The following is a 21,751-nucleotide window of genomic DNA, read 5'->3' as shown; positions in this document are numbered from 1 at the left end:
TTTAAAAAAAAGGCATGTTATGCCCAAATAAGTAATTTATCTTATGTAATGTTTTAAATAAATCATGACGAATAGGATTGTAAATAAAATAAAAATAAAACCTAATAAAAATCTTGGAATCCCGACACTCTATGACAAGCCCAAAAACCTTCTCTTCTACCCATTCCATTTGGGAGTGAAAAGCCACATTATAAAGAGTTTTGCTTGAGGACAAGCAAAGATTCAAGTGTGGGGGTATTTGATGCGTACAAAATGCAACATATAAATTACATCAATTGTGGCATAAAACTAACCTATTTTAGTACTAATGTTAGAAAAAGTGTGTTATTGTCTTCCTTTTGTATTTTCAGGATTAAATGAGCTCAAATGAACAAAAGAAGCAAAAAGGCAATTAAATCTAACATAAATACAAGAAAAGGAACAAACGTGGCATGCCCGACCCCCCCCCCCCACAGCATCTTCCCAAGCAAAAACAAGAGAACAGAAGGCTAAACACGCCCCGTGCTCAATGAGCATGGGGGCGTGCCCAAGTGTCAGCAGAAAAGACAAAGTTGTAGAAGCTTCTATCACCCACCACGGGGGCGTGTCCAGCGGACACGGGGCCGTGGTCAACTCTAAGATTCGCAGAATCTGAGGAAATCTTGATAGTACAGATACGCTTCTACACACGGGGTCGTGCCCAGCGGACACGGGGGCGTGGTCAACTAATGCAGACAAACTGCAATTAATGAAGAAAGAGAAGAGGGATGGACACAGGGTCGTGCCCAATGGACACGGGGTCGTGCCCGAGCTTCTGTTCAGGCAATAAATAAGGGTGCTTGGCTCATTTGCAAATCATCCCTTGGCCGAGCTTCTTTTCACACTTTTTATTTGGTTATGTATTAATGACTTTAATAACTAGTTTTATATGTTGAAGGTGATTCTTCCTTATCTTTTGTCTGTGGTGTCTTGGCATTATTTTATCGTCTATATAAAATAAAAGATTTACACCATTCATATCTCCACGGTCTATATGGAGATATGTTGGCTACCTGGTCGGGGGTTAATGGAATGGTTTGGTAAGAGTCTTGCCATTGTTCAGTGTATAGATCCTGCAAGGACATGGGTCAAATTTAGTAGGACCTCCTTCAATACCCAATGGTATTGGATGGCGGGGGTCCAAACTCTTTGATCCCCTCATATGTAAACTACTATTAAAACTTTAACCCGACTACTTAGGACTGTATCCATGCTGACTCAGACTACTTAGCCGAGGGTAACGTCACCTTCAAAAGAGGGGCCTACCACAATATGCATTAATAACGTAATTAATTATCTTTCAATAATCCAACCCTTTAGGATTGTATCCTTGCTGACTCAAACTACTGGGTTGAGGGTAACGTCACCTTCAAAAGAGGGGCCCTACTACAATAACTAAGATGATCTCTTAAAAAGTGCAAAAGTGCAGAAATAATCAATGGTTACACTAAAGGCGAGTCGGATCCAAGTGATTCATCTTGTCTATCTAATTTTCTTTATTTTTATTTTCAGCATTTTAGTTTTTATTTTCTAGTTTAAAACCTTTTTCTAAATTTTTGATTTGATTAGACGTTGAGGATAAACCGGTATTAAAAGCTCTTGTGTCATTGGACGACCTCGGTATCTTACCAACACTATACTACGCTCACGATGGGTGCACTTGCCCATATGTGTGTTTGGTGTTAGTAAATATCGTGTTTTATAAATTTAAAACTTGACTAAAGTGGTTAAAAAGGGCTAAAAATATACATAAAAATATATCACACCACACGCGCATCAAGTTTTTGGCGCCGTTGCCGGAAACACAAGGATTTTAAGAAAGCTTAAAATCAACGGACTAATTATTTTTTCTTATTTTTCTATTTTTTTAGGATTTTCTTAATTTTTCAGCTTCTGCAGTGTTAGGGCTGGATTTTTATTATAGGTGATCCTTACACGTGATCCTAACCAGTGATCCTTATTTCCTTGGCAGACAGTGATCCTCAGCCGGACTTCAGGATCAGGATCATGGGACATTATAGGATCCTCATACTAACGATCATCTTCGCTTAATGCAATGTTATTTATGCAGGAATATCTAGCAGGATACGCTCTAAGCATCATGATCAAGGGACGCGTCTTCACAATTATGGCAAGAGCTTAATCGGAGATAGACGTTGCACAGGATATGGAAACATGGCTTGATTCATGGGCAGCAATTTAGGCTAGATTGTATCTCATTTCTAAAGGGGTAATGAGCTGAATATTAGTTTAGCTACCTAAAATAGGTCACCTACACACGTATAAATACCACTCTTCCTCATTCGGAAGAACACACACGACATACAACGCAACTCTTACACACTTAGACACTCGAAACAATAGTGATCCTTGTACTCAGCTCATTATCATCCGAAGTTGTAATCATTTTGTTCTTATATTGAAGTTTGGTGATCGGTAGTTGCCATCACCCGAGGTTTTTTATGCCGGAGATCATATATTGATCAAGGGCTTTTTCCTCGTATAAATCGTTGTGTCTTTGCATCTTTATCACAGAAGTGATCCTTTACTTTCATAGTTAACCAAGCATCATACCCCGTTTACATAAAGTTTGGTTACATTATCCTTGTGTGATTTTTTGACCAAAACAGTTTGGCGCCCACCGTGGGGCAATTGGTGCTTCATTCATAAGAAAATCTTTTGTTCGAAATCATTTCAAAGAGTTATATGGCTTCATCATTGAAGAACACGTCCACGGCGATGTCTGCAGTCACCTCATCACAGACCACTTTGCCTCCTCCACCGGCAGGATCTCAGAAAAATACTGAGAAGAGATCAACTCCCACTTTCTCTAAACCTCCATCTTCTTCTGCTATGAATTCTTCTATTCCCAGTACTAGTGATATATTTGCTTTAATTTTGCAGATGAAGGATCGTATGCAGCGGCAGGATGAGACTAATGACAGGATCCTCAGGGAAATTGGAGACCTCAAAAGACAAAAGAAACCGGCAGAGGATCACTCCCCACTGATGCCCAAATCCTTGAGCTTCTATACTCCAATGATCACTTCCCAGCCATCAGGGATCCCGGACGTGCAAATCATAGGGGAGTCAAGAGGATCACATCTCAACTCGGCAGCAATGACTCAGACATCAGGCTCACATTTTCAGCCAGTAGGATCCTATCCTCAGTACATGGGATCCTTCATGAATTCAGGAGCCTATCCGGGGGCACAGCAGTTTCAAGGATCCTACTTTGTTCCAGGATCATTCCAGGGCCAAGGATCCTCCTTCGTTCCCGGATCATCCCAGACACCAGGATCCTTCCAGATACCAGGATCCCTAAAAAGTTTGCAAACAGGAAGTCTAGATGTCCATCAAGGGGACTTCATTCCAATGCAGACCATTGCTTCCACTGGTCCCTCCGTTGTTCCAGAATCCCAGCAATATGGGTTCCCTAACTTGAACCCAATGGGAGGTAACACTTTAAATAATTATCCTACCACTAACCATGTATTCATGCAGGATACAGGTACCAATCATGCTATGGCCAGGGAGTTGCAGAAGCTAAAAGATATGATCTCAAGTGTTCCAGGGGTAGTCAAGCCTATCCCAGAGATTGCAGATGGAAGCCACAAGGTATCTCGCTTTGCACCACCAATTTGTGATGCAGAGGTACCCAAAAGGTTCCATATCCCTACCATGAAGCTGTATGATGGCACAACGGATCCAGAGGAGCATATAGCACAATACAGAGAGAGGATGGAGATCAATCCTATCCCAGAAAAGTTGAAGGAAGCATGCCTATGTAAAGGATTTGGATCCACTCTTACTGGATCAGCTCTTAAGTGGCTGCTAAGTCTTCCCCCCTACTCTATTACTTCATTTGCTAATTTAGTTAATTTATTCAATAACCAATTCTCTTGTAGCAGAAAATTTGAAAAATTAACTAGTGATTTGTACAGGATAACTCAAAATCATAATGAATCATTAAGGGATTATATAACTAAATTTAGTAAAGAATCCTTGGACATTCCCAACTTGGATATGGCGACGGCTGTTGAAGCCTTCAAAATGGGACTGCTTAAGGATTCATTATTCTATGATGATCTTGTCATGACACCATGCAGGAATCTAGATGAAGTAAGAACTCGAGCACTCAGGTTCATCCGGCTAGAGGATGACAAGAGGATCCAGGAGAGACAAGTAGGATCCTCAAAACAGGAGAAGCAAGGATCCTCCTTCAAGAACAACAAATTCAAATCCTACCATAGAAATGAGAACAAGAATGTGCATGCTGTTGACCAAGAAGAGGATGATGAAGATTATCCTCCAATCTCAGAATACTGTTTTTCCGTTGATAATCATGAATTGATCCTTGCAATGCAGAATCTAGGTGAAAAGGCTAGATGGCCCAGGAAGAACGATAAACCATTCGGGACTAAAGACAAGTCGAAATGGTGTGCATACCATGAGGATTTCGGGCATCTAACTGAAGAATGCATAGTTTTAAGAAAAGAGATTGGATATCTGTTAAGCAAGGGGCACCTAAAAGAATTGTTGGGAAGAAAAAAGCAAAGGACTCAAGATCCTGAAAGGATCCCCGAAAAAGCTCCAGCACCTCCGGCAAATGCACAAGTGATCAACTTTATATCCGGAGGATCAGACATCTGTGGTACATCCTTCTCGGCGGCCAAAAGACATGCAAAAGAATCAAAAATGGATAATGGTGAAAGGCCTATTAGAACATCAAGTGTCTCAGAAGGGAAGATGATAACATTTGATGAGGATGATCGCATTAACATTCAGGATCCTCACCATGATAGTTTAGTCATCACTCTCTTTATCTCTAACCATTTTGTCCGCATGATCCTTATTGATGGAGGGAGCTCAGTGAACATTATCCAGCTTGATGTTCTGAAGAAAATGGGTATCCTAGAGTCAGACATCACACCAAGATCCTCCGTGCTTGTAGGATTCAGTGGAGAAACGAAGAAAACTCTGGGGGACATCAAACTCCCAATCTACGTGGAAGGATTACATAATTATCAGAAATTTTGTGTTATTGACTGTTTATCCTGTTGCAACGTTATCCTTGGCAGGCCTTGGATACATGATATGAAAGCAGTCCCATCCACCTACCATCAATGTGTGAAGCTCCCTAGCCCATGGGGGATAATCAAGATCGACAGTGATCAGCAGGAGGCTAAGGATTGTTACACCTCATCTATGAAGCCAACCTCGAAGCCAAGGGAGCAATAGCAATTACAGTATCCTCCAAGGAATGTCTTGGAGGCAAGGGAACAAGATGTGGATGAAATCCTCTTGGATCCTAGTGATCCTGAATCAAATATCTATATCGGATCAGGGATCCTTGGCAGGATGAAAGAAGACATGATATCCTTCCTCAAAAGAAGAAAATCTACCTTTGCTTGGAAACATGAAGATATGACAGGTATATCTAAGGATATTATTACTCACAAACTTGGCATTGACAGGTCTATCAAACCAATCCATCAAAAAAGGAGGAAGTTTGCACCAGAAAGGAATACCATTATCCAAGAAGAAGCAGAGAGACTACTTCGAGCAGGTATGATCAGAGAGGTAAAATATCCAAAATGGCTAGCCAATGTGGTCGTTGTCCAAAAGAAAAATGGAAAGTGGAGGGTATGTGTCGATTTCACTGATCTGAATAAGGCATGTCCCAAGGATCCTTTCCCATTACCCCACATTGACTCCATGGTGGATGCAACAGCGGGGCATGAACTGTTGACCTTTATGGATGCATCATCTGGATTCCAACAAATTCAGATGGAACCATCTGACCAAGAGGATACAGCCTTTATGACCCCAACAGGTTTGTATTGTTATATTGCCATGCCTTTTGGACTAAGAAATGCAGGTGCAACATATCAAAGGCTGGTGAATATGATGTTCAAAGATCAAATTGGAAAAACTATGGAGGTGTACATAGATGACATGGTGGTCAAGTCAAAGAAAGCTGAGGATCACCTAAGGGATTTGGAAGAAGCATTCGATATCCTTGATAGTTACAACATGAAACTTAATCCTTCGAAATGCCATTTTGGTGTTAAGGCAGGAAAGTTTTTAGGATACATGGTAACCCAGAGGGGCATTGAAGCAAGTCCGGAACAAATCAAAGCATTAATAAATATCAAATCTCCTGCCAATGCCAAGGATGTTCAAAGACTGACAGGCAGGATAGCAGCTTTGAACAGGTTCATATCGAAATCCTCAGAAAAATGCAAAGAATTCTACGATATCCTAAGGAAGAATAAGAAGTTTGAATGGACTGAGAAGCATGAGAACGCTTTACAAGCCCTTAAAGAATATATGTCCTCAGCACCAGCATTAGCAAAACCGGAAAAAGGAGATGTGTTATCCTTATACCTGGCGGTATCCTCAACCGCTGTAAGTGCTGTCCTTGTCAAGGATCATGAAGGTACACAATATCCTATCTACTATGTAAGTAAAAGTCTACTTGATGCCGAATCCAGGTACTCACACCTCGAAAAACTTATTCTTGCATTAATCATGGCATCCACTAAGTTAAGGCATTATTTTGAAACCCATACTATTGTTGTTAAAACTAATTTTCCAATTAAGAATGTCCTCAGGAAACCGGAGATGTCAGGGAGAATGGCTAAGTGGGCAGTGAAGCTTAGTGCCCATGATATAAGATATGAACCAAGAACAGCCATTAAATCACAAGCCTTAGCCGACTTTGTGGCTGATTTCAGTAGTGATCTACAAAAAGAAGCAGAATTGGAGGTCCAGCAGCTGGATGAAACCAAGGATCCTTGGATATTACACACTGAAGGATCCTCAAATGTCAAGGGCACAGGGCTCGGGATCCTACTAAAATCGCCACAGGGGGACATAATACCCCACTCCATAGCCTGTGAGTTCCAAGCAACTAACAATGAGGCTGAGTATGAAGCCTTGATTGCTGGCTTGCAAATTGCTAAGGATATGGGGGTAAAATATCTTAAAGTATATGTAGACTCATTATTGATCACCAATCACTTTAACGGATCCTATGCTGTTAAAGGTGAAAAACTAACCAAATATTTAGAGATAGTCAAAAAATTGGCACTCTCTTTTGTTTCTTTCAGCTTAACACAGGTACCAAGGGAGGATAACACGGAAGCTGATGCATTGGCCAACTTAGGATCATCCTTGAAAATTCCAGAAGACATAAGTATCCCTATCATCCATATCCTGGCTCCTGCTATTGAAAATCAAGTGGCCATGGAAATAGAAGAGGATACTGCAATAATCCCTAGTGAAGTAGCTCAATCTTATTCAGGATCATGGGTCTCACCAATCATGAAATACTTGCAAAACGGAGAGATTCCAATGGGAGAAAATCCTAGAGCTTTCCGGATCAAGGTATCTCAATTTACAATCTTAAATAATGTGCTATATAAACGATCCCTTGCAGGACCATACTTAAGATGTATTGAGGATCCTGAAATTGAAGAAGTGTTGAGAGACTTCCATGAAGGAGATTGTGGAAACCACACTGGGGGCAGGGCATTATTCTCAAGGATCCTTAGAACAGGATACTACTGGCCAACCATGAAAAGGGATGCTGTAGAATATGCCAGGAAATGTGATCCTTGTCAAAGACACAGCAATATCCTTCATCAACCAGCTGAACTGCTACACCCTATACCATCCTCTTGGCCATTCATGAGATGGGGAATGGATATAGTGGGCAAGCTTCCTAAAGCACCTGGCGGAAAAGTATTTATGCTTGCCATGACTGACTATTTTTCTAAGTGGATAGAAGCTGAAGCCTTCGCCCAAGTCAGAGAAAAGGAAGTCATATCCTTCATCAAAAGAAATATTATAACTAGATTTGGCATTCCCTCTGAAATTGTATGTGATAATGGCTCCCAATTCATTGGAAGCAGAACCACTAACTTTTGTGACAGTTGGGGAATCAAGATGATAACATCAACACCAGTTCATCCACAAGCCAATGGTCAAGCAGAATCATCCAACAAGATCATCATCAACAATCTGAAGAAGAAGCTAGGATCTAAGAAGGGAAAATGGGCAGAGGAGTTACCTTATGTGCTATGGGCTGATAGAACAACTCCCAAGAACGCCACTGGTCAAACACCTTTTTCTTTAGTATTTGGGGCAGAAGCAGTGATCCCAACAGAGATGGTGATCCCAACCGCTAGAACAAGTGCTCGTGATCCTGAAGAAAATGCTGCAATCCTGGCTCAGGATTTGGATACTATTGAAGAAATCAGGGATCTAGCTAGGATAAGGATGGCAAGCTACCAACAAAGAATGGCTGGTGCCTACAACAAAAATGTCAGATTAAGGAAATTCCAAGTCGGAGATATGGTGTTGAGAAAAGCATTTCAGAATACTATCAATCCTGCTGACGGGAAGTTAGCACCAAAATGGGAAGGTCCCTACTTGATTGAAGCTGAAGCAGGAAAGGGGGCATACAGGTTGCTAACCATGGAAGGAAACTTGTTGCCAAGAGCCTGGAATGCTGTTCACTTAAAGAAATATTTCATGTGAACATGATCCTCCATGCACGTGATCCTTACATTGAAGTATCCTTAAAGGATCCCGGTGATATCAGTGATCCTTACTCTGGTAATATGCTTATCCTAGAAACTATTGCATTTTCTTACTTTTTACCTAAGGATAAGGATCATGTATCCTTCATCCTCTACTCACGGAACATTTGAGTTATGATAAGTTCAGGTATCCTCAGCATATCGTCAAAAGATCTTCAAAAGCACCACAGATCCTTGGGTCCAACCCCAGTTATCCTTGGGATTATCCCCAGTTTCCGCCAGCAGCGCTCGATGATCCTGATATAGTTCACGTCTTTGGGACCAGTACCCACTTCCGGGGCTGACAACCTCATCGTACTGGCTATACCCAGGATCCTATGTATAATGGTAGACGTACCATACATCCGTTCCTAAGGTTTCTAACGTTTTCACGTTAGCTAAGGTTTTGACATTTTCATGTCACTAAGTTTGGATAATCGCCAGAAAGGGCCATACTCCAGTTTACATACGATCCTTCGGGCTTGTCCCCAGTTATCCTATGGGCTTGTCCCCAGTGATCCTCCGGGATCATTCTCAGTTATCCTTTGGGCATGTCCCCAGTTACTAATTTATTTCTTACATTGGCTTAGTCCCAAGTTGTGCTTCGTTTTTCAGGATTGTCAAAGGTAAAACACATAAGGATCCTTGATCCTTATTATCCATCAAAATCTTATCTACGATTGTCTCGATTGAAGGTTAGGATCCTGACTTGGATCCTCAGGTATGATCCTTGACTATTTTGATTATATTCATTATCCTAACCGACCCTTATACTTTGACAACTAAACCTATGATCCTTGAACTAAAGTACTTTGAAAATTTTCAATATCAGGATATTTGATCTGGGATCATATCCTAGATTTGGATAACATATTTTCAACTCTTGCCACCTTAAACAAATATACTACAAAAACAACTAAGAAACAAGAAGATAAGGATAACAACACGAGATAAGCCAGAAAAGTTAAAGTTATATTATTAAACAAAAGGATCATTAACCCTTTCAAAAAGTTGTCAAAATTGCCAACCCACATTTCTACCAGCAAAACGTGGCCCGTCCACATGGGTTGGCAAAGGGTGTCCATTGTCTATGCGGTCTTAGCATTGTGCAGGAAAGTAAAAGCGGCAGGATCACAAAGGCTTCATCCCCCAAACAGAGGATCCCTCCACCTTTTGTAATCCCACCTATTGTTTGAAGGATCCAGGATCCTTTACCCTAAAGACTATTGTTCAGAGATTACAGACCATAATTGTTCACAAACAATCAACAACCACAAAAAACTATTACCAAACCTAAAAAATTGGGCTCCGGCCTAGTCAACAATATCCATCATCGCCCAATCATGCAGCCTACACCTTCGCTGCTTCGTCACCACCAGCATCTCCACCTTGATCCTTCTCAGCATCACCACCTTCCAGCATGGGGATCTCCTCAGCCTCATCCTCGTCCTCCAGGTCCGCCAGCCTTGCCTTCCAACCTTCAACGTCCCACGAGCTTTTGTCAAAGGTAGGATCCTGAGCCTCCTCAGCCATCTGAAGTTGTATCTTGTACATAGCAATTGCCGCGGAGACCTTTGCATCTTGGGTGATCTCCTGCTTCTCGTTATCCATATCGATCAACCTCTGAGCAGCCTCATCCTTCGTGGCCCGGAGTTCCTTCTCAAGATCTGCTATCTTGAGATCCTTAAGCACGCCCATTTGTTGAAGCTCGGCAATTTGGCTCTCCTGGTCCTCAACATGGCCAAGATAGGTCTCAATCTCGGCAAGTTTCTGCAACAGGAGAAAAAAGATAAGCTTAGGATCAGATGATCCTCAAGAAAAGCAGGATACACAAACAGGATATGCGAGACGGATAACCAACAGGGGCAGTGATCCTTACCTCATTCACATAGTCAAGGAATTGCTGACGGAGGAGGGGAAATCCTTGTAGGTCTTCAGTAGTCTTCCTCTTCTTCCCCTTGCCTCGGATAGGTGCTTTGGGAGCTGAAACTGAAGGACTGGCAGCAGGAGCCTTCTTCTTTGAAGATGTGACATTGGCAAGATCACTTATCCCAAATTTGGAGGCAGATTTGACAGACCTGGCAGATTTTCCAGCACCTACACAATCAAAAACAAGATAAGTTGCTTTATTAATCAAACAATCCTACATTTAATTTATTTTCTATAAGGATACTTACTTGACATAGTGGCAGATGCAGAGGATACTTCTTGAGAATCTTGGACGGTGACTTGGAAACTTCTGATTTCAGGATTGAGCTTTTTAAAAGCTAGGACTCTCTCTTTTGCAGCAGGGCTTAATTTCAGATGAGCAATGGATACAGCTGCACAAGAGATAAAAAGAGATATTAGTGATCCTCATTATATGAGACAGGGCTGATAGTGATCCTTCGAGGATCCTCTATCCTACCATGAGTGGCCCATTCCTTGGGCAGATCCTTCCCATCTGGGATGGAATCCCTCCTAACAAAGAAAAAGCGACGCTTCCAGTTTGTATCGTTCTTAGTAACCTTGAAGACAGGGTGATCCTCCCCGGCTTTCCGTTTCAACAAATACCGGTGAGAACCAAAGGTGGTGAGATCGTAAAACTCGGCTAACTCCGCCACCCTCCAGATCATCGGCATAGCTTGGATATATGAGATGCCGGTTAAGGAAAAGAAAGATTGGGTGAACAATGGAAAAGGATATGAATACCCTATGGTAAATGGAGTAGCAGGAAAAGCCACCCAGGTATCCGAAACAGAGTCACTCAGAGCGGTAGGTGTGAAGGACTTGAAAACAGCATTCACCGGAAAGCAATGACGAATTCTGTCTATGTGAACATCAGTGAAGCAACACCTCTCTGTAGGAGAATCCTTGATAATCCCCTGGCTTTTTAAGGGACTATCCTTCTTGGAATCCTTGTGTGGAGAATTCCGGAGCAACATGTTTGTGAAGAGACAGAAAACAGAGCAAAGAGATAAGAAAGAGAGAAAGAGAAGAATACCTGATCAATCTTCGGTGCAGAATATAAAGGGAGTGTATCTTGAATTTAAATGCAAAATGATCCTAACCCTATCTCCTATTTATAATCATGATTTGCAGGGATTGTCACATCTATGACGTAATGATCACAACGGCTAGTCCATGTGTAACGGCTAGTTATTCGGAGTCGCCCGTTGGAGATAAGATCGAAACAAAATATAACTCGTCAATTTACAATAAACTCCTTATATTTTGGGGGCAATTGTTAGGGCTGGATTTTTATTATAGGTGATCCTTACACGTGATCCTAACCAGTGATCCTTATTTCCTTGGCAGACAGTGATCCTCAGCCGGACTTCAGGATCAGGATCATGGGACATTATAGGATCCTCATACTAACGATCATCTTCGCTTAATGCAATGTTATTTATGCAGGAATATCTAGCAGGATACGCTCTAAGCATCATGATCAAGGGACGCGTCTTCACAATTATGGCAAGAGCTTAATCGGAGATAGACGTTGCACAGGATATGGAAACATGGCTTGATTCATGGGCAGCAATTTAGGCTAGATTGTATCTCATTTCTAAAGGGGTAATGAGTTGAATATTAGTTTAGCTACCTAAAATAGGTCACCTACACACGTATAAATACCACTCTTCCTCATTCGGAAGAACACACACGACATACAACGCAACTCTTACACACTTAGACACTCGAAACAATAGTGATCCTTGTACTCAGCTCATTATCATCCGAAGTTGTAATCATTTTGTTCTTATATTGAAGTTTGGTGATCGGTAGTTGCCATCACCCGAGGTTTTTTATGCCGGAGATCATATATTGATCAAGGGCTTTTTCCTCGTATAAATCGTTGTGTCTTTGCATCTTTATCACAGAAGTGATCCTTTACTTTCATAGTTAACCAAGCATCATACCCCGTTTACATAAAGTTTGGTTACATTATCCTTGTGTGATTTTTTGACCAAAACATGCAGAACTTAGCACGGGCCGCCCCCGCTGAACACGCCCCGTGCCCAATCTTTGGTACTGGCAATCTTGTTTTAAGTCAGACAGTAGCTGAACACGGGGCCGTGCCCACTCAACACACCCCGTGCCCAAGCGTCAGTTACTGAAAACAGAACCGTAAGATCCCGACGGTTGGTAATTTCTGACACAAACATGAGTGATACTGATATTTTTTACTTTCAGCACTCTTATGGGACGTGGTGTCAAATATGTGGTGGCTCTCATAAAGAATTAGAATGTTATTTTCTAAATTACAAGCCCCACTATATAGACCCATTGTTTTCCTGTAGCCCTAAGAGGGGCGAAAGTAAAAATAATCCCTATCTCTCCCTCGAATGCGCTCAACCGGACCTTCTAGGAGAAATGCTTCTTGATGAACTATTTCAATTAGAAGATCTAATTCTTAATTGGTTAAAAGAACTTGAGATGGATTTTAATTCATCACAAGACGATACCCGATTAGAATTATTGAGATCGCATTCAGATAAAAACAACCTCGTTGTTCCCGATATCACCTCCAACTCTAGAGAAGACTTGAGCGATAGTCGTCCCTGTGTCGACTGTGCCGTGAAGGACTCCCCATCGACTTCATTCGATGCATACATAGACCCGAGCGATTCGACATACACCTTCTTTAACGAGAGCCCGGGAAAGGGTTGGACTTGTCCACCTACATTTAGCATAGGAATCACCCTCACCAACAACCTCTTGTGTTCTCATCTTAATATAGAACAATTAAGGTATCTCAGGCACTTTGGGGTTGTTCCATCCAGTAAGGAACCGCCCGATCCGGATAAGTTCCTTAAAAATAAGCAAACTCTATATGCAAGGTGTGCGGATTAGAACCGGAAACGGCCGATCATATTGGAATTCAATGTCCTGTTGTTAAAGAAGTTTGGTTGCCGCTATGGTTGTGGATTAAAACACCCCTTCGGGATCAACGAGAAAAGATAAAAACAAGACTTAAAGAAAAAGCAGAATGGCCCAGGAAGAAGGTGAAAATAATATATGCTATACACCTGTTAACCGTGTGGCATCTTTGGAAAAATAGGAACAATAAAGTCTATAACAACAAGGTCACGGATCCAACCAAGATTGTGGAAGAGATCAAAGAAGAGTCGTATGACTGGATAAGAACAAGAGCAAAACACTCAGGATTAACATGGAGTGAGTGGAAGAATTTCATTTTTATGGAGTAATTTTTAGTCTATCTAGATTGTGTTTTGATTCCTTGATGTAAGTTTTAATATTCTGGATTGTACACTTAATAGAAAAGTTGCGATATATAGCATCTTGCTATATGTTGGTTTCTTTTCTGTTGAATGAATAAAGTTTGATTGTTGTTCAAAAAAAAAAGATAACTGAGGTGGTATGACATTACGGAAAAATAATTATAAATGGTAGTGTTTGGTAAGTTGGAATAAGAAATAAGAAATAAGAGGCGAAATGAAATGAATTATACAAGGGAATAAAAATAAATGTGTTTGGTTGGTTAATATAATGGAATCACCTATTACCTAAGGCATTTCATTCCCCCTTTTACCCTTTATCGCCAACACTACCACCAACCACCACCACGACACCACTAGCAATCACCATCACCACCTGCCACCTTTTGGCACCGCTGCCGACCACCACCATCCGCCACCCTACGATGCTGACCACCACCGCCGCCGCTGACAACCACCGCCACCACCCCGACTACCGTCGTCACCTCCCGCCACCGCCACCCTCCCTCTGCCACCCAACACCGCTGACCACCGCCACCACCGAGCACCGTTATCACAGGCACCATCGCCACCATCGCCACCCTCCACCGCCGAAAACCACCATCGTCACCCCGACCACCGCTGCCACCTCTCGCCACCGACCCCGCCACCATCGCGCGTCGTCACCACCCGCCAATAAGGGTGTGCATGGGTCGGTTTTGACCAATAACCATAACCATAACCATAACCATAACCGATCGGTTATGGTGATTATGGTTATTTGGTTTTAATGGTTATAACGGGTCGGTTATTTGGTTCGGTTTTTTCAGTTTGGTTTTATCGGTTAATTCGGTTATGGTTCGGTTAATTCGGTTTTTTGCACACCCCTACCCGCCACCACCACCGACCACCACCACTACCACCCACCTTTGCCACCACCCTCTATCACTACCACAGTGACCGCCACCGACCATCGGCACCCCGCCAACCAACGCTACAGCCACGGACCACCGTTACCCGCCATTACTAACCACCGCTGCCCACTACCACCATCGGCCACTGGCACCACCCATCGTTGTCGGTGCCACCACCGACTACCGCCGCAGCCACCCATCACCAACTCCACCACCCATTGCCGCTTTTGTTCCATCTATTTTTCTGCCTACCAAACAACACAAGGTAAATGGTTTAATCCATTCCTACATGTAACCAAACAATACTATGGAATGGTAATGGTCCATTTCATTCCTTTCTCCATTCTATTACCTCGCTCATTTCATTCCCTCATCTATTCCATTACACCATACCAAACAAACCCTAAGAGCATCTTGAATTGATATCCATGAGTCGTGTGGACATGACAACTCATTGCGATTGATAAGGATGAGAGAGGAAGGGGAACGCTCATCACACAAACGCCATCCACAAGGACTATGAGGGGGTGATGGGAGGGTGCGTTCATGTAAGAGAAGTTCATGCAGACAAAGGGAGCATCACCAACGTGAAGGAGAGAGGGGGAGAGTTCATAAGTTATATTAAAAGTGCATTAACTTGTTTTAAAGGTCAAAATATTTATCTATATTTGGGTGAGGTTCCTCTACAAAGTGTAGGAAGTGATCTTAACCATTGGATCAGTGTGTTTGATGATTGAGATCATCTTGGTGGCATTTCAGTAATGTGTGTGTCTTAAAAGTAGGCTAATTTAATTGATTGGGGGTAAATGTGTCATTTAACTTGTTTTATATAAAGAAACAACTGTTATACCATAAACTTCCTCACCTTTCTCGCAAGTTTATCTCTCTCTCTCTCTCCCTCTCTCTCTACCTTCGCTCCTCCAAAACTAGTATGTTTTAAATAAGGAAACAATTGTTATACCATAAACCTCCACACCTCTGAATCTGCTTTGTTTTATATTATATTATGTATTTTAGACACGTGTGATTTATACTGTGTATTTAAGACGCTAGTGTGTCTACATCGAATCAGACACTGGTGTGTTTTATTTTATGTATTTCTAACACTAGTGTGTTTTGTATTCCGTATTTCAGACACTAGCGTGTTTTATGTGTAAATGATGTGTTTAATTGTGAAAACTGATATAACACAATATGATAAACCCATAAACTGATAAACACAACGTCAAGAAAATAGTGAATGTGTCTTATGTTCGAAATACGTTTGGGGTGTGTTTAATTATGAAAATTGATATAACACAGTGTGAAGAACCCATGAAGTGATAAAACACACTATCAAAAAATAATGGAATGTGAATATGAATTAGCGATTATCGTAAAATAAAAGATAACCTTCGATTTTGAAATCAAAGAGTATATGCAGTTTCCTTAAAAATCTCGTTAAATTGTTTAGGATATTAAATCTTCTATAATTAAAATAATTATCCAATTACCGTTATGCCCTTTTGTATAAAATAACTAGATGTCAAAATTGTTTCCTACACTTTGTACGAAAAGTAGGCTTTGTAGCCAACTCCTACCATCTATATTTATACTATATAATAAAAGAAAATGTTGAGGGACGTTGTCATCATTTTAAGTCATCTACTTTTTGGTTTTCCGTTTTTCCCTCCTAGTTAATCATGAATAATTATTATTTAATTATTGGTATTTATTGTGATCATTAACAAGTGAATTTGATATTTAGAAAATGCGTAATGAGGCATTATAGGGGTTTAATAACGCCCTCAACACAGTCCCTGGGCATTATAAGGGCATGAAAAGGAAGAATCGTTTCTAGTATAATGCCCGATAGAAAGAAACAAAATATAAAGTAATGATTGAAAGGGCATAAAGGGACGTTAATCAATAAACATTTTTAAAGAGACGTTATGATGCTGATGTAACGAAAAATCCCTCTTAGTGGACATTAACCATTACAGATGTTCCTAAAGGAGTAAATACATTTATATTGAACTAATATTTATCAATTACATAAAAAAAGTTACTACACAGTTAAAGTTGTTTTAAAAATGAACATAACAGAATTCATAAATGTTATGTCGAAGTTCATATTTTGAAGATGTATCTTGATAATTGTGTGTGTTAACAAATAATGTTATATTTTATTTAATTTGTATGATATATGGTTTTATTTAATCCGTACCTGTTTTTAAAGAGATAACTTTTTATGTCCAAGTATATAATATTATATTAATTCAACTCGTATAATACACAAGATTTTAACTTTTATATAAAAATATTAATTTCTTAATTGACAAAATTATAAGTAATTCTTGGTGAATGTAAACCAAAATCAACTTATTTTTTTTTAGGAAATATCAACATCACATGCATATTATTTTGGCAAGATGACGTTGATGTTAATATCCTAACGTTCCGTATTAGGCTATACGGTATGGGGGTCGGCCCCGGCCTGTCGCGGGTCGGCGACGGTCCAAACACCGTGCCGCCCCCTACCGTCTCCGTCTTCTCCGTCCGAAAATGGACGTTGGCGACGACGCAAAAAGTGTGGGCCCCCCTATTAAGTGTTATAGTTTTTTTTTGGTTTAAATTTAATAGTTTTTAAGTTTAGTTTTTAATTTTTTTTTAATAACAGTAGGTTTTTTTAAGTTTAGTTTTTAAGTTTTTAAATTTAATAATTTTTTAATTCTTCACAGTTAGTTTAGTTTAAGTTTTTTAATTTTTTAATTCATAACAGTAAGTTTTTTTTTATTATTTTATATGTTGTAAGGTTTGTTTTGTTTATTTACTTTTATTTGTTTGTTTTTTTATAGGTAATAACCAACCGGGTGACGGGTTTTGGTCCAAGGTATTGACCAAGTTTCTCGCCATGATGGACCAAGGCCCGTATAGAGATATCGACTCGGTTTCCTCGAAGTGGCGAAAATTGAACTCGGCCGTTAATCGGTTTTGCGAGGAGTATAACAAGTTATATACAAGTGACCGTCGTAGCGGGTGGAACGACGAAGATGTGTTCAAAATGGCATTGGAAAAGTATAAGCAAAATAATCATGGTTCCAACTTTCCTCACGTTCGCGCGTGGATGGTTCTAAAAAACGACCCAAAATGGGCGCCCATTCCTAACGAGGTGGCGATGGCGAAACGCCAAAAAACATCGGAAACGGGTAGTTTAAGCGCCGGTGGATCGGACGCGAGGTGTCACATTAACTTAAATGATGACGCCGACTATGACGAAGACGAGTATAACGTACGTGAACCCGAGCGTCCACCGGGCCGAGACAAAACAAAAAAGGAGCGGGCCAAGGGAAAAGGAAAGGAAACGGTGGACCCGAACATGGTTGAGTTTATGGAACACCTAAAAGTGTACAACGACATATCGGCCCAAAAGTCGAAGGCGAAGGAGCGGGCCGTCGAAGAAAAAAGTCGTGCATCGGACGAGAAGTTAAAAGAAAAGGTCCGATTGTCGAATGAGAAAATCCGAATCTCCGATGAAAAAATTCGGCTTAAGGAATGGGAAAAAACTACAAAACGACATCATGAAAAAGCATCAAATTATTTAACTTTATGTTTATTTTTATTAAGTCTTTTTTTTTTAAGTTTATGTTTTTTTAATATTTATGTAATGTGTGTTTAATATTAATGAAAATATTTTATTAGTATATTTGTCAAATGTTAAAAAAAATAAAATAATAAAAAAAATAAAAAAACATAAAAAGTGTTGAAGGACTATGACTAGGATCATCCTACCATGCCTTCTAGTTTTGGAGGATGGACCATCTTAGTGAGGACTATGATGTGTCGCCTACGTGGCGGATCATCCTTCAAGGATGGTCCATCACCATACCATGTAGTCTTAGTACGTTTATGTATTAATTAATTATTTGCATTAATACTATTTTAAAAATAGTTAGTATTCTACTTTCTTTAACTTACTCATAAAGCCAAATTTTGATAAAGATGGCAACGTTCAAGTATCTTACCAGTTGATGTCAACTCTTAATCTCTTATCATGATTCATGAATAAGGCTAGAGGGTATGGTGATGGTCCTCCCTTGGAGGATGATCCGCCACGTAGGCGTCACATCATAGTCCTCCCAAGGATGGTCCATCCCACAAAAATAGAGGGTATGGAAGGATGAACCTACCCCACTAATTATGGCAATTAATACAAGTGAATTAAAGTAACAAAAACTATCTGATATGTTCAAGAATCTTTAGTTTATTTGAACATAAACACGGTAGACGGCTAAATAACATCAATTTGACCAACATAACAGTATGACAGTTATGATTTAGGAAAATAAAAATCAAACGAGAAACGACAGAATACGAGTCTTATTACTGATAGGGTCATCTAAACACAACGGATGTATCAAGGTCGTTCTATAACATTTGTCTGTGCCCGATTACTGTGTCCGTATCCTGCTGTTTTCTGAAGTAAGGGTGTGCCTATGCAAAAGACATTAGGCAATGATTTCAATATGCACTAAGAGATATAGTATGTAACCAATGCAATATTAACCGTCTATCTAGTATGGTGCTAATATATAAGAATTAATTACCATTGCTTCTTTTGCTGTGAGCCTGTCCTGATGATCATAGCGAAGAAGTTTATCCAGAAAGTCAATGGCCTGATTGATAATCGACGTACAGTTAGAACAACTATTTTCGAGTTTAGTAACACTTAGACCATGCGTAGTGGGCATGATTCACCCTTGGGCGTTTTACGCCATGTGGCAGGCCAGTCAGCAATGGGGCATTATTGGGCGTTTTCTAAAATGGATGTAATGGGGATGAGGCATTATTGGGCGTTTTCTAGAATGGATGTAATGGGGATGGGGCATTATTGGGCATTATGTTTTGTATTAAAAAAAATAAATAAAAAATCTCATTGGCCAAACTTCCCCCCACCCGGCGTTTTTTTATACCACGCCTAAACCAAAAAGGAGCCAAACACGCCCACGTGTAGTGGAGGTGCTGGCGTGATCCGGCGTTTTGGGGCGGTATCAGGGGGCAAAAACGCCCCAGTACGGTAGGTCTTACAGCTATTATCAAACTAATCTTTTACAAGATTCCAATATCAGATTCTATTACCTCTGGAGATGCTAAATGCTGATTATCTGCATTCATAAATTTGGACCACGGTTTCCTGCTATGCCTGTGCACACACACACACATATACCATTTAACTTGCAAATAATATATCTATTCCACCAATTAAAAATTGGACAGCACACATACTCTTATTGAAAAAAAAAACTTTTTTTACCTTCCAACAAGAGCTTCAAGTTGTGGTTCAAGCTCTAACTGATAGTTGTTCAAATATGCATTTAACTCATCGGTCCCAAGCACCTGTAGTCGCAATTTTAGATCATTAAACCAGCCTACTTAATATCTTAACTACCATAATATCGCCGATCAAAACGTCTTCGTACGATTCATACTAGACTAGCAGACTAACAACAATTTGACCAACATAACAGTATGACAGTTATGATTTACGATTCATACAAAGCAGAATCATATGCACACATGACACACCAATAATCATATAAAAGTACATCCTTTCCTTTACTCAAAAACTACATCCAATATTCCATCATATATTACAAAAATACTAGCAAACAACATTTTTGTTTCAAAAACCGATTTCATGAACAATTAATCACAGATTGTTTAGATAAAGAATTAACTGAAAATCGAACCGAAATCATAACCGAAAAAAAACCTAACTGAAAATATGAACACCACTACTTGAGAAAAAATCATCCATATCAAGATCACAACACTTTAACCTAAATTTACATAAACAAAAACCCTAACATTTCATTAAACTCAAATCAATCCACTAACCGACAAGTAAAACTTCACTTTCCCCAAATCTAAACATAAAACCGATCGAGAAGCTAAATACGTACCTGGATAAGCTCAGTAACAGAAACTGGATCTAATCCTGAGTGTATATGGCTAACAATAAGTCTGCAAATCAGTTGAATTTTGCCGTTAAAATCGAAAATAAAACCCTAGATTTTGGGGACGGGGCCCACCAGATTGGATCGTCGCCAACGTCCAGATGCTGCCGCTGAGGACGGGACGGGAGGGGGGCGGCGTGGTGTGCCGGCGTCGCCGGAGCTCGACGGGATGGGGGACGGTACCCATACCCTATAGTCTAATGAGAATGTGTACAACAACTATGTATGAATAAAGTGTTATTAGCTTGCCCATGACTTTATAGACTAGTGGCATCTTTGAGGTGGGATAAGGCTTTAGTACTAATAGGTTCTGGGTTCGATTCCCACAAGGGGGTTTTTCCCATATTTATTAGGTTTCCTCTTGAATTGGTGTATATGCATTATGCCTAGTGGAGATAGATATGATCGGGTGGTTCTGTTGGTGGCACGATGATACTCCACTAGTCCGTCTATGATCCAAATTTGTCGTTCAAAAAAAAGTGTTATTGGGTCGTGTTCGTACACATAAAATTTAAAAAAGTTAAATTACTACATAAAACGCGTTAAAAACTAGAATAAAATTACTTGAGTTAAACGGGTTAATTCGTAAACCCTTCATGTTGACTTAAAACGACCCATTTAGTTAAACATGTTTGCTCATTTGACCCAAAACTGAGCTGAATGCATTTAGACTAACCCTAAGTCCATGAATTTATGTTAGATTCGTGTTGCGCTTTCTTCGGGCGTACCCACTCACATCACAGGGGTGATGGGCGCACACCTAAAGTTCTATTGTTATTTATTGCCGAAAATCCAGACCGTACCACTTAAAAATTTTCATCCGCACCCCCTAAAATTTTTCAACTGCTCCCCCGAAACTTTTGAAACCAACCCCTAAGAAAAATTAAATTATAAATTAAAAAATAATAATATAAACACTAGTTATTTGATTGGTTTATGTCCAATCAATAAATTACCCAACTTCTATTGTCAAATCCATAAATTACCCAATTTCCTTTGTCAAATCCATAAATTACCCAATTTCCATACACTAAGCT

General features: G+C 40.2%; 1 protein-coding gene across 1 annotated transcript; it reads right to left on the bottom strand.

Moving 5' to 3' along the window:
- Nucleotides 1-18,904: 18,904 nt before the first annotated feature.
- On the bottom strand, nt 18,905-20,919 carry LOC110875695 (casein kinase II subunit alpha-1). The gene is made up of 6 exons (XM_022123900.2): nt 20,790-20,919; nt 20,661-20,695; nt 20,012-20,094; nt 19,837-19,900; nt 19,305-19,373; nt 18,905-19,191 (listed from the first exon to the last, which is right to left on the bottom strand). Exons 1-6 carry the CDS (start codon nt 20,899-20,901, stop codon nt 19,126-19,128), a joined length of 429 nt encoding a protein of 142 aa, XP_021979592.2. The 5' UTR covers nt 20,902-20,919; the 3' UTR covers nt 18,905-19,125.
- Between the last annotated feature and the right edge of the window lie 832 nt (nt 20,920-21,751).

The sequence above is a fragment of the Helianthus annuus genome, chromosome 7 (genome assembly GCF_002127325.2).
Source record: "Helianthus annuus cultivar XRQ/B chromosome 7, HanXRQr2.0-SUNRISE, whole genome shotgun sequence".
Taxonomy (NCBI): Eukaryota; Viridiplantae; Streptophyta; class Magnoliopsida; order Asterales; family Asteraceae; genus Helianthus; species Helianthus annuus.
Note: the sequence above shows the minus strand (reverse complement) of the source record. Positions and strands in the feature narration are given on the sequence as shown.

What these genes read in the sequence shown, in the direction of transcription:
- LOC110875695 (XM_022123900.2), bottom strand. Translation starts at nt 20,901, where the DNA reads ATGGGTACCGTCCCCCATCCCGTCGAGCTCCGGCGACGCCGGCACACC. An exon ending in GTTGGCGACGATCCAATCTG is followed by an intron (nt 20,696 to 20,789) that starts GTGGGCCCCGTC and finishes ATATACACTCAG; the next exon opens with GATTAGATCCAGTTTCTGTT. An exon ending in CTTGAAGCTCTTGTTGGAAG is followed by an intron (nt 19,901 to 20,011) that starts GTAAAAAAAGTT and finishes GTGTGTGCACAG; the next exon opens with GCATAGCAGGAAACCGTGGT.